Source organism: Neodothiora populina, assembly GCF_041146345.1.
Source record: "Neodothiora populina strain CPC 39397 chromosome Unknown canker_contig_15, whole genome shotgun sequence".
NCBI lineage: Eukaryota > Fungi > Ascomycota > Dothideomycetes > Dothideales > Dothioraceae > Neodothiora > Neodothiora populina.
In genome coordinates, this window is record NW_027191413.1 from 765823 (window position 1) to 778929 (window position 13107).

Sequence of the window (13107 nt, forward strand, 5' to 3'; positions counted from 1 at the left end):
GACAGTCCTCGTATCCGAGAATGGAAAGAGGCTGTGGTGCTGAATTTGTACCTGCTTGCCTGTATTGTAGTCCCTGCATAGTTGGGCTTGATGCCCGCCGCAAACCATAGGTACAGTCGCGATCGTGGCGCCAGAGATCCGTGGCATTGTCGCCACGAAGATCATCTCGGGACATAGTGCGAAAGCATCATTACGGTATCGACGAATCGAGGCGACCTGTTAAGAATTACTCCGGACCTTCATCACGGTAGTGGTGTGTCAACAGAGGTTAGCCTGCACAGCTGGTGCAGCATGTGCGTAAGGATTAGCTATGCACATCACTGCCGTATGCGTGAATTTCTCGGGAGAACCAGAGAAGGGGTTTGGGACTAGCGAAGGTCAGAACGTTGCAGCAACGCAGGATAACGCCGCCATCTTTTATCTGATTCGGCAGAGGAAGAAGGCTTCTGAGGTGACGTTGCTGCGCTCAACGTCGACCGTCTGCGACTCAGCGAGGCAAGCGTGATTTCTTCACGCCGATTTACGCCCTTGTCTCGTTCCGGCGGGCATTTCATCATTTGACAGACCACCGGTTGCAAGAATTGTGCCTTGTCACCTCGAAAAGAATTCGCTCGTCCGTTGTAATACTATTCTTCGCATTCCAAAGATACCGTCACTACTCGAAATCTGCGTTTCTCCATTGTTTTCCCCTTCTCGCAGCCCGTCATCCAGTCATAGACCCTCGTCGCTCCATCTGACACCGATCCACCACTTGCGGGTTCTTGTGGGTCCCGCCTATCAGCCGCCGCCGCCGCCTGTCACGACATCCCGGCATTATCTATCTATACGAACATAGTGCATAACAGCCGCGCTGTCTCGTCAAGACACACAGTAGTATTGTCAGAAAAGGGCATAGATATTGACCTTGACCAAACTGAGACCCTCCGTGTCACGGTAAGGCACTTGACAAGGACAATTGGCGGATCGGAAAACGTCTATTGTCTCTCTCACTGTCGCTCAGATCTGCTGTTCTCACATCTGCAAGTCTGCACTTCACAGCATCGGCGACGTCGGACGGATCAGCCAAGGATCCGAACAAAATTTGTGAGAAGCTCAAGGGAGTCTAGTTGCACGCTGGTTGACTTCAAGGTTGGATCTTGCCAGTCTCAGTCTCGCTCTGCACGCACGCACTTGCCCTCGCTATTACTGCACTTACCCTCGAGTGCCCACTTCTTTCCAATACTGTCCCTACCGCGCGTTTGGAGTCTACCGTCGTCTTGTCTTCCTTGAGTGTGTGTGTCTCGCCCTCTCGCATCTCGTCAAGCTCCTGGTGAGCCAAAAATTCATATTTTATTATACCTCGGCGGCTTCCATCACTCTGAAAGAGAAATTAGCTTTTTTTCTTCGCTGTTCCACTTTACCCGCGCGTACCCGCTGATGATATCGGCACGATAGAGATTATTCTACCCTCTCTTTCCCCACTACGGCCACAGACGTCAACACCTCCGGAGATCTCGACCTCTCCATCGCTATTGTCAGCCATGGATAGTCAGTACCAGCCGGGTAGCTACATGCCCATGACCTCAACAAGTCAACAAGGCCAATACGCGCCTTTTCCCGCGTATTCATCCCACCACCATCATCACCACCACCATCAGCAGCAGCAGCAGCAGCAGCAGCACCCGCATCCGCAGCAACAACAACCTTCGCAGCAGCAGCAGTCGTCGCAACCGCCGCCCTCGCAGCAACAGTCCCAGCAACAGCAACAACAACAGCAGGAAGCTGCGCGAGAGAACTCTACCCTGCCGCCTCTTCACACCCAGGCTGGCGGTTTCAATCAACTCCCCTCCCTTTATAGTGGCAGTGGGAGCCACCCTCACACGCCAACTAATGCGTCGACCCCAGCCACTTCATCTATGCCCTCAAGCACTCTCCACTCCTTCTCCCACCACTCGTCGCCTGCAACAAGCGGATCAATGCTACCACCCTCGTCCTCCTATGCGCCTTATTCGACGACACAGCCTGGTATGTCTGCTGCTGCCACCACGACTGCCACGAGCGGATCGGCATTGGCGCCCACGCCTGCGCAAAACCGGCTCCCGGATCTGCGGCCAATCATGCCCCAAGCTAGCTACAACAGCTCTCTGTCCGGTCTGCCCAGCTTCGGAGCATCGTCAGGACTCGCGTCCGGTCAGTCATATATGGCTAGTCAGGACCCCGAGCCCACGCACGTCGTAGGCTCACAAGGCAGACGAGGAATACTGCCCAGCGCACCTGGTCGCGCAGCTGCGCCCACGGCTGGAACCACTGCTGCTTCTACCAAATCAATGATTCCAGCAAAGGACGCTGACGGCAAATTTCCTTGCCCTCACTGCAACAAGACGTACCTTCATGCTAAGCATCTGAAGAGACATCTTCTGAGACGTGAGTCCTTTCAACTTGTATTCCCAGACTTTGGACATTTTGACTAATCCGCGCAGATACTGGAGACCGACCTTACATGTGTCACCTGTGCAAGGATACATTCTCCCGCAGTGATATCTTGAAGAGACATTTCCAGAAGTGCTCCATCAGGCGTGGCAATCCTACTGGCGCTAATCACCTCGCGCACCAGCGCAGGAATACGAACTCGAACAGACTGTCTGTCAGCAGCACTGAACCAATCGGACTCGCGAACATCCCGGAAGTTGCTGGCCAACCGTACACAAATGGCACCAGCATCAATGGTGTCCAGAGCAGTCCCACCGTCAATGGCGATCATTCCTCATACGCTTCCAGTGTCGCCTCCATGTCGGGCCGATCGACACGCGCCAACAGCCTGATCCATCCTGGTGCCATGAACGGTGAGAACAGACACAGCTTATCAGGTATGAATAATTCAGCCTTAGTCTCAGGTGCGCCTAATGGTGAACGCATCCCGACTTCCGCGGCCGGTTTTGGCAGCAGCATTTCATCCTACGGAATGCGGCCCCATTCAATCTCCAATCCAATGCCTCCATCCTACACTTTCAGCGGCCTAGGGTCCCACGTGTCTAGCGGAGGTTCTTACCCATCTTATGTCAAAGCCGAGGATCATGCCCCAAATGGATATACTCATCAAGCACCTCCAATCCAGGACAGCCGAAGCCAGGCGAACGGAGTAGGGCCTGACTGGTCTTCCATGTTTGCACCTAACGGTCAGGACGGGTTTATGACCCAGTCGCAGCAGGCGGCCTCGCACGCTCCGGTCAAGGCTGAAGCCGCGATGGATGGGCAGAATTTCAACGGACATGCTGAAGGCAACAATGAGAATTTCTTCAGTGGTCTATATTCAAATCCGTCGACTTTCGGCGAAGATTCAGGTGCGCATCACCTGTCTGGTTTTTCCAACTGGAACATGGACCTCCTGCAAAGCGATCCTTTGCAGAGCAAGGCAAATGCATTGCTGACATACGTCTTCTCAAACAGAACATCATCAAGCGATGACGCTAGCGACGAGATGAAGCGCTGCTTGACTGTTGACAACATCAAGCATTTCATCGAGCAGTTCACCAGCTTTCAGGGGCATTGGCCACTCATCCACATGCCGACCTTCGACATATTCAAAGCAAATGAGAGTCTCGTGTTGGCCATTATCTGCATCGGTGCTGTTTACTCGGAGAAGCGCGACGTATATCAAGTGCGAAAGATGATGGAGCTGGTCAACGAGGCGGTCAAAACCTCGTCAAGGGTGTATATGGTCACATCAGGGCTGGTGAGCGAAGGGGAAAGCCCCCTAGGGACGTTGCAGTCGGATCTCGAAGAATTTCAAGCATGTTCCTTGCTTATCACTCTTTTTGTATGGCATGGCAATCCGGCGCAGCGTGCACTTGCACGGCAAGAGTTTGGGCAGATCGTGGCCATTAGTCGCCGCATGGGACTTACCGAACCCGCACCCCCTGGACATCCATCGTATAGCTCGTTACACCACCCTGGGCAGATACTGCAAGGCGCCATTCCATCGTGGAACTGGTTGTCTTGGGTCGTCCAGGAGACCCGCAGCAGGATCATGTTCTCCATAGTCCTGCTTGACGCCGCCTTGGTAATGTTTTTCAACACCCAGCCACATGTCGATCACCTTGAGATCCGGTTGCCGTTGCCCGCAGACGACGCTGCTTGGGATGCAAAATCCAGTGAGGAATGTCGAGATGTTATTGGTCTGATGGGCTCAAGCGCACAATTTGGGAACGTCAGTGGCAGTCAACGACTTCGACAACCTGACATGAGATCTGCAATGCGCTCGCTTATGGACCCGACATACACCTTCCAGCCTCGGTCCACGAACGCATACTCCAAGTTCATTCTCATCCACGCGCTGAACGTGCAAGCCTGTAAAGTTCAGCGTGCCAATGTGTCGGTCAGCCATAACCCAGCTGGTGTTCTTGGGTCCTTGTCTGCAGCGTCAAGCGGACCCAACACGCCACTGGCTCAGCACGATTGGATCGCACAAGACGGGTCAGGCAGCAGTGGGACCGCTACACCGCCAGAGATCACAGTGGCGCAGAACACTCACACTCATAATCTTCTCAAGACCATTCACCTAGCCATGAGCAAATGGAAGACGATGTGGGATGTGGACATAAACATTCAATACCCGCCACATACCGTCGAGCAACGCTTCGGATTTTCCAGAGACGGCATCCATTTCTATTATCTTGGCCAATCATTCATGCGCTCTACCAAGGCTTCTGATTGGACCGCGCCCCCCGACGTCCGTTTCATGCAGGTCATGACTTTGCTGAAAAAGATCAAAGGTTTCGTGGTGAATGACAATTACCAAAATGGACAAGACACTGGCTCGATCGGTAAGATTGACGATACATACGGTATCGGCGATCTCACCCTGGACATGAAACTTCTTTTTCGACCGCTCGGTAGCAACGACTCTCCCGTGGTAGGCCTCCGCACCGATATCCTTTGAACTGCACCTCATCCAACTGTGTGCCACGAACGCGCCCCCGCCCCTGCTCGATGCAGGACTTACGATGTGTATCAACAATCAAGCGACTTCAATTCTCGCACATAGCTTATCGCTACATTTTACTTCTTTTCACAACTTACAAAAAGTTTCCCGGCCCTGGAATTCACATGGCTGGGTGTTCTTCAAAATAGCTTCATGGCCCGAATGAACATGACATGCATGGCGGGCTCTATCGTTTCAGAAAATGGGGAATTACTGGCGTTATTGTTACACGGAAAGGTGAACATAAAGAAAACAAAACATAGATTTCTGGGGAGTGGGCAAAAAAGAATCGGATGGCAATGAAGTCATGAGCCTTTTCTTTTACTGTTAATTGCTTTTCAAAACATCTGAATGCTGCATCTGCTGGCGTCTTTTGTTTTGTTCGATCCTTCGTCATCTGCTTCTATACTTGCAAACCCGCTCCTTCACAGGTGTGCAAGTAAGTCTAGCAGGGCTTCATATACAATTCTAGCCGAACACTGCGTCTAATTTCTCAGTCAGCACTAGACTGAGAACATGAATTGTCAAATCATTAGACGCGCGTTTGTGCTTTCAAGATGAGTTTTTCGGCCAACAGCTCGACCGCATTGAAGATGAGAATTTTGCTAGATATGTAGATAGCTCAACAAGTCCAAAACCAATATTGAAGTTCAATTCATCTCATCTCGACACACGTATTCTCCTGCTCTGATGTAAAGCATGACCTAATGATATCGGCACATTGAACGTTGATGTGGTTGAGTTCTGTTCCGGGAGGCATTTTGTGGTAGTTCTGACTCGAATGCACTGAATGAGGACGTGATCATGTAATTACCTTATATTTCACAATACCCAAGGACATCCCGTACGAAGCCCAAGATGGGATCGAAGGTACCCGCCCAAAATGCATAGGGGCGTGCGCGCGGACATGCATGAGGTACCTTACCATGTACGGTACATGCATCGAAACGTCCCTTACAAAGCTTGTCTTGAACCACCTTCCTTGCATCTTTATCGAAACTACCGAACAAGGAACCTGCCGTCAACAATACTTGTTCACAGGAAAAAAAAACCTTTCTTCGTTGATTTCACGACATCGGATTTACCATTTTGTCAAGCAGACCAGATACTTGCCGCAGGGCACAAAAAGGGTATCATACAGCCTATACATGCCATGCCATCAATTTTCAGTGCCCGATGGGCTGACCTTTACCTACGACAAGCCTACACCTCTCTTTCTGGCCTTTTGAATCTCCCGCACTTGGTGTTGATGGTACCCGACCGAAGTCTGACAGACTGGGGAAACCAGCAGGTATTTTGGCAACTTACAAGATCTTAGCGGAGTGGATGTTCCTGAACATCCGCGATTTTCGCTCATTTTCGTCATATGCCTGCATAGTGTGAGTGCTGAGATGAGGTATAGGGGGATACCCCATAAACGCCGCTGGTTGTAGCTGCAACGAACTCATACACGGCCAATTGCGGCTTGCAACGAGCTTATAGGTAAGTGGCTGTGTTCTACAAATAGAGCCACAGCCAATCGCAAGGAAGGTAAGTCTAATATAGGCATGAGAAAAGTCGTTCATCGCGAGTCACCGAAAAGATGTACTTTTCTCTGGACGCATATATGCCTTCTCTTCTCTTCTCTCTTCTCTTCTCCCATCTCTCATCTCATCATCCATCAAGGCATACTTGAACTTCATTCGATTGCATCCAAACAGCCAAGAACAGCATATCTTGATCTCTACTCGCACTCCCACGTCTTCGCTTCGAAAGGGTGATACCACTTGGTCTCATTGTGATTACAGAACACTTTGCATCAGACAATTCAAACAAGAGCCTCAGTCGAATTGACAAGAATCAACGACTATATTCTGGACATCAATCAGAGAATCAAGTCTGTCTCACTCAGCAAGCGCAAGATAAGAGGGCAAGGCCGTGTACTAGATCCAAGGGAGCAACAACGGCCGGCACAAGCACAAGCATCAAAATTCAAGTTCGAGGTCAAAAACCAAAATGCCATCTCAATCAAACACTCGCCCTTCTGCCATCAGAAGCATGGCACCACCAGCAGCATCATCAAATGCTATGAACCACGCATGGCTGCCGCAAGATGCCATGCAACAACTGCGTCAAAGACAAGCACAAATCGCTACTCAAGAAATGTCAAACTCCCGCCTCATCAACAATGACGGAGTGATGACAACAGCGCCATCAGCAGCTGCTACAAATCAATCATGTCTATCACACAATGCTACGCTGCAACAGCGCCGAATACAAGCACAAATCAACATGCAACACATGCCAGCGACTCGCCCATCTGCCAACAGAAGAGTGGCAGCCTTGTTAGCAGCAGCATCAGCATCGGCAGATGCTACAAGTCAAGCAAGCCTGCTACGCAATGCCACGCTCCAAGAGCGACAACGACAAGCCCGCATCGTTCGTGCCGCAACCAAAAGAACATGGCAGCCAAAGAGTGGCGACTTAACCACTCTTGCCTCAACGCGAGCAAGAGCCTCTGGAGGGCTAGACAGAGCACACTCATCAGCATTACTCCCTGCTGCTCCTCTGCCCTCCAGTCCTCCTCCTCGTTATTCTCATTTTCCCAGCCAGGCCTCAGAGATCCAAGGACCTCGTCAAGTCAATCATGGCCTGGCAACATCATCAGCACGCGCCTTCGCTCAAGTCGGCGAAGAAGAACACACTGGAGGAAACGAAGACATCCTACCAGAATACACCACCCATGACCCGAGAAATCCACCTCTCAATTGTCTAGTCTTCGTCTCTGGAACCAAGCCAGAATTTCGGGTGGCGATCAGATTGACCAACCGACCTGTCCTGCCCGCGTACAACGATACACGTCACGGCAGCAAGTCCACAACCACAACATCAACAGCTCCATATCGAGCTCAGACAACAACGCAAGGAGGACAAGGCGTGGAACAGGAAGGTCTAGGAGCTGCGATTTCATCCATCACCCTTCCAGCCTGCAAAGACCGTTCGATGACCAGCGCGGAGGCAAGACTATCATGCGGCTATGAATTCGACGATCTCGTGGGGGAGATCCAGAAGATACTTCAAAAGCGCTTTGGCTCTCTGCTGAATGCCGCTGCTCCCACACCTACGTCCCAAGTACCAGACAGAAAGGGAAGGATGACGGGCCTGATGAGCAAGAAGCGGCCGACGGAAAGGAAGAGGAAATTTGTCGCGCAGTGCGACATTCACGTGCGCTTTTATCATCGCAGGAGCGACCGCTTTGTGAGCTCGGTTCTGACCGGCGACGGCGGCGGCAGCGGTGCCTGTGCCGTCAAGAAACTCGCACACGCGCTGGAGATGGGTGGCAGACTTCATGGTGGAATGGGCCTTGTTTGGCTCGAGGTCTTTTGGTGGTTGAAGGAGTAAAAGTTCAAAGTCAAAGACTTTGAGTACGGTGTTTTTGGATTGTAATGATACGACTTGTCCGATTGAGGGAGGCATTGATACTGAGTCGAATTCGGGAGCGACTGGAACGCTTGAGGGAGCACCAAACCCGAGGCGCTATTATTGTGGTGGAATGTTACCTTTGTCCTTTTCATCATCATAGGACACTGATGACGGCCAAGGCCGTTTTGTAACATTAGATAGTCTGATCAAAATCACAAAATGATCACCAAACAAATCACAATCAGCTCACGGAAAGAAGGAACGTTCGTGAGATTCACAACAAAATTCGTCATTCGAGTATGCCATTTGATGAATCTATTTCAGACCCGCAAAATAGTATTGCTGCAGCGCTGTCGCAGCCATCGGGCAAGGGTACTTGAGATTCCTGCACTTCTCGATCGCATTTTCCTAAACAGTCATTAGCTTTTCTGCACTGCTGTCATTGGAACAAAAAAAAACTTAAAAAAAACTCACCAGTCTGGCAAGAACCGCTTGCGAGTCCTTGCACGCAGCTACAGTCCACTCGTCGTTCTCCAACATCGCAGGGATATGATCAGTGAACATAGCGCAATTACCCGCCGCCTTGGAAATGATCTCGTACATCAACTTGCGGTCCATCTCGAGATGCTTGCAGAACGCCATCGCCTCGACCGAAGCCGCGAGATGCGCGCCAGCCAGTAAATCATTGACAGTGTCCGCCGAAACCTGGTGATTCGAGCGCATCTTGACGTCTGCGCTGGTGCACTCTTTGACAGCCGACGCCGACGACGAAGCCATGTACATGGTGACGAGTTTTGCGTCGTCGTCGCGCAGAAGTCCGGCCTGCAGACCGCGGAGATAGAGCTGCTCGGCCTCGTTGACCATGGGTGTCGGGAACCAGCCTGCTCGCGCCGTCGCGGTGACGATTCCCGCGTCTTTGAGGATGATGCCTAGAGCGGAGAGCGGGGACCAGTCGTCTGCTAGCATGTGCACTGTGCGGTTCTCGAACATCCAGCTGTAGCCGTCGTGGGAGTTCACGTGCTCGACGACTTTTTGCGTGTTTAGGCCTGCTGTGGCGGCTAGACCCATGGCTTCGGATGCGAGGATGATGTTGGTTGCAGCGAGGAGCTGGTGGATCGTCTTGACTTTTGTGCCGCTGCTTATACCGCCGACGATGCGGTAGAGGTTGCCGCTCATGCACTCGAGGATCTCCTTTGCGTGGTCTAGATGGTCCTCTGGGCCAGACGAGAAGATGGACAGGGTTCCGTTGCCGGCGCGGATGGTGCCTCCAGATACGGGACAGTCGAGCAGACGGACGTCACTCCTGCCTGCATTATCTAGCTTCTCTCGCAATTCATGAAGGTAGGCTGGGGGACAAGTCGAGAGGAGAATAACAGTCTTGTCTTTGGCCAGACCGGCAAGAGCGGCTTTGTCATCGCCTTCGAAGAGCGCAGATGTGGTCTGCGCGGCATTGGCCACCATGATGCATAGGAACTCGGCGTCTTTGGCTGTCTCTGCTGGAGTCGGGGCTGCCTTTCCCCCTGCTTCTACGAGCTTGTCCACAAGCGGTTGCGCGAGATCGTATCCTGTGACTGACCACCCGTTCTTGACCAGGTTGATGGCTACGCCGCCGCCCATGGCACCGAGTCCGATGAAGCCTACTTTTTGAGATGGCATGCTGACAGTTCAATAGTAACGCAGTTGCTAGGTATAATATTATCTGGTGACCAGGATTTGGTAGTCAGTCAACATTGGCGTCAAAGCACTGGTGAGGTATGTTACATACTTGGAGGAGTGTTACAATACGGAGGACTACGTAAATGTGAATATATTGGGGAGTAGCTGGTGACACAGAGGATTTGGCAAGCAAGCAGAACAAGTTTGCCAGCGCCGGGATAAAGAGTAGATCATAAACATCATCATCATCATGATATGTTCCCCTATATAGCTAAATAAAGGCAATGTACTACTGTCTGTTGCCCCACTATACGAATGGCATGTCCACATAAAGGTATCCACCGATAGCGGGGTGCGGCAAAACACTTCGGGGCAAAGAAGGCCCGGGTCTGGGGGACCTTGTGCCACCCCCCACATGCTGTGCTGCTAACAGCTCCCCCGTTATATTCGCTTCAAACACCGATCATTGACGTGCTCGCCGCTCGGCTGCATCATAATCGGTTGTGGACATTCCCGCATACATTGCTCATATCGACAGATACTTTCTTCACAACTGGATCGTTCATTTGTTCTCATGTTCAGGGCCTGTCACGGCGACCATTCCGACGTCACTCTCGGCATCTGAGTGTCTCTTCTCGCTGACCTCACTGCCTGCGGGTCGCTTGAAGCAGTATCCCGGGTGGAAGATGTTGAAGAGAAGCACGGCGATTGCAATCATGCTGTCGGATACTGGTCAACTTTCGGTTCGAATATTCAGAGACATGATCTAAAGGGGGGGAATACTCACACCGACTCGAGGACGATAAAGTCCGTTTCGTTACGCATAATCGAATTACCCCAACCACCCTGCAGCTCAGCGATGCGATATGAGCATCTGATGAGGATGCATAGATACGAAACGATAGTAGCCCCGATGAACAATCTGAATTTCCTGCTCGCGCGTAGAGGAGCGGTTTTTGCCGGTAATTCGTGACGGTGCTTCCACATGCTGTAGAAGACATCTGCGGCCAGAACTGCGAAGATGACCAGGGTCACGACCTGGAATGAAAGACCGGCGATCAAAAGGTCTTCTCCTGACTTGAGTAGACTGTCGCCATCATCGGCGGCGGCGGATAGTGCGCCACCGGCTCCCTGCAGGATGATGGATAGTACATCACAAGAGATGAAGATGTAGGTGTACAACTTGGGCTTGAGACGCGAGTATTGCGGGCCAAAAGTGAGGCAGAATTGTTTGAGGAGCAGGTAGATACCGGCGGTGAAAAACGCAGGAGCAAAGGTGAGGAGAACAATGTTCAGCTTAAAGCCCACATCGGAGAATGGGTTTTCCGACAAGAGGATTCTTGCAATATATCCCACTGATTCGAGGGCGGTGCCTAAGGTCGTTGCAGCTGTGAAGCCCCACCACCCTCTCCATCGAAATCCTTGATAGAAGAATATGGCGGATGAGATTGCGAAGTAGACGACGAAGAAGATGTTGGCGCCTAAGTTTGGAGCATAGCCATCTACGATTTGTTAGCAGCTGTTGGTAGTTGCAGTTGGACATGACGTACAGATTGAATCACTAGCAGGACAGGTAGCTTTGGTGCAGCCGTCGTTCTCGTCTGCTCGCTTGATGAGCGCCATTGAGGCATGCAGGACGTAGTCCATGCTGTCGTTACACTTTTACAGTGAGGTCCGATATGGCAGCAGTGTATCCTGGTCGACTCTACACTTGGTACTAGACAAACGAGTAGGAAGGGGAGATATGTCTTGAAGTCGTTCAGGGAATACAGCCTCACAGCAGAAGGGCAGATCAACGACGATATGGAAGCAAGGAGTCGAGGTGATTGATGGGCAGGAACAGGAGAGAGGAAAATCAACAATGCTAGATGACTGCTCATAAATCACCACACCTTTGCGAGTGGATCGAGTACTTATATCCAAACACCTTGTCCTAGAAGGATGCTCCAAAGCAACGGTCATACGAATCACTTACTTAGCGGCGACTGCGCCCCTGCGACGTATTGTTGCAAAAAGTCATGATATATTTTGCCGTAACAGGTAATTAGTCCGCCGGGAGACATTGAAGAATGTCAATAATTGTAGGGGATGTCCGATCTGATTCTGCTAGAAGAATCATCAAGGATCCCAGCAAGCAACGTGCGGACGGGGGCTAAGCGGAATAGAAGACAACGCTAGACCACGGGTCTCAACTCAACGTCAGTAAAGGTGTCGCATGTGTGGACGGCCTCACAAGCATTCACGCTCATTAGCGGAGGTTACTGTAGTGTACTGTACAATAAAAAAAGCAACACCACGGGGATTGGGTTTTGATCAGAGGACGTGCGCCGTATAAAAGTCCACATGCGGTAAAGAGTGCGTCCTCTGCAGATCAGAGAAGGCCGAAGGACTGACGTACCGGTAGGCTACCACAATAAGCTCGACTATTTGGCGAAACGCTATACCGTCCGTGGCCCTGGTCGCAAAGAAAGCTTGGCTTCTTAAAGCCACAAAACATGACATGATCCTTCAGACTGCCATTCGAGCGATCTGAAGGTGAAGCGCTGACGACACGTTCAGGAACAAGTAACGTTATAGACCCAGGTGATCCTACGTCTGCATGTCACAGGGATCGTGGGAAATGGAGGCAGAGTCCAACGTGCTATCTCAGCTATATGCTTCGACACGTTCAGGCAACGATTATGAGTTACCATTTGAACCCATGCACGGGGCAGTGCACTGGTCGTAATCATTGCCAGTTCTGAACGAGTGAATTGCCAACCTGGTATGAGCAACCGGCAGTGCTAAGTCGGTGCCTAGTGATAACGTGGGGGATCTCGTATCGTGGCGTTTCATATTCAGTTGAGTCAGCCATTGCCATGGTCTGTAGTGAGGTACATCATGAATGCAATATGTAGTTCAGTACAACTACAAAGGAGTACGGTCTCTGGATTAGGAGCTGTGTTAACTCAGACCTCTTGGCTGCTCTACAATCTGGGTTCTAGGACGCTTGTGGTCAAGACTAGGACGCGTCCGCCTTGCGCTGTAGATATGTAGAGGAAGCAGACTTACCTACGGCACACACGAATGGACGTAGACGGCCCGCCTCA

The 13107-nt window shown here is 51.3% G+C and overlaps 3 protein-coding genes across 3 annotated transcripts; 1 reads left to right on the top strand and 2 right to left on the bottom strand.

Moving 5' to 3' along the window:
* Positions 1-1520: 1520 nt before the first annotated feature.
* On the top strand, positions 1521-4918 carry AAFC00_002615 (uncharacterized protein; the record flags this gene model as incomplete). Its single annotated transcript, XM_069341956.1, has 2 exons — positions 1521-2403; positions 2460-4918. The coding sequence occupies 2 exons, from the start codon at positions 1521-1523 to the stop codon at positions 4916-4918; spliced, it is 3342 nt and encodes a 1113-aa protein (XP_069198460.1).
* Positions 4919-8677: 3759 nt separating this feature from the next.
* AAFC00_002616 (uncharacterized protein) lies at positions 8678-10018 on the bottom strand (the record flags this gene model as incomplete). Its single annotated transcript, XM_069341957.1, has 2 exons — positions 8678-8770; positions 8837-10018. The coding sequence occupies 2 exons, from the start codon at positions 10016-10018 to the stop codon at positions 8678-8680; spliced, it is 1275 nt and encodes a 424-aa protein (XP_069198461.1).
* A 562-nt stretch (positions 10019-10580) lies between these two features.
* AAFC00_002617 (uncharacterized protein) lies at positions 10581-11665 on the bottom strand (the record flags this gene model as incomplete). The annotated part of the gene is made up of 3 exons (XM_069341958.1): positions 10581-10737; positions 10806-11520; positions 11569-11665. 3 exons carry the CDS (start codon positions 11663-11665, stop codon positions 10581-10583), a joined length of 969 nt encoding a protein of 322 aa, XP_069198462.1.
* Positions 11666-13107: the final 1442 nt, after the last annotated feature.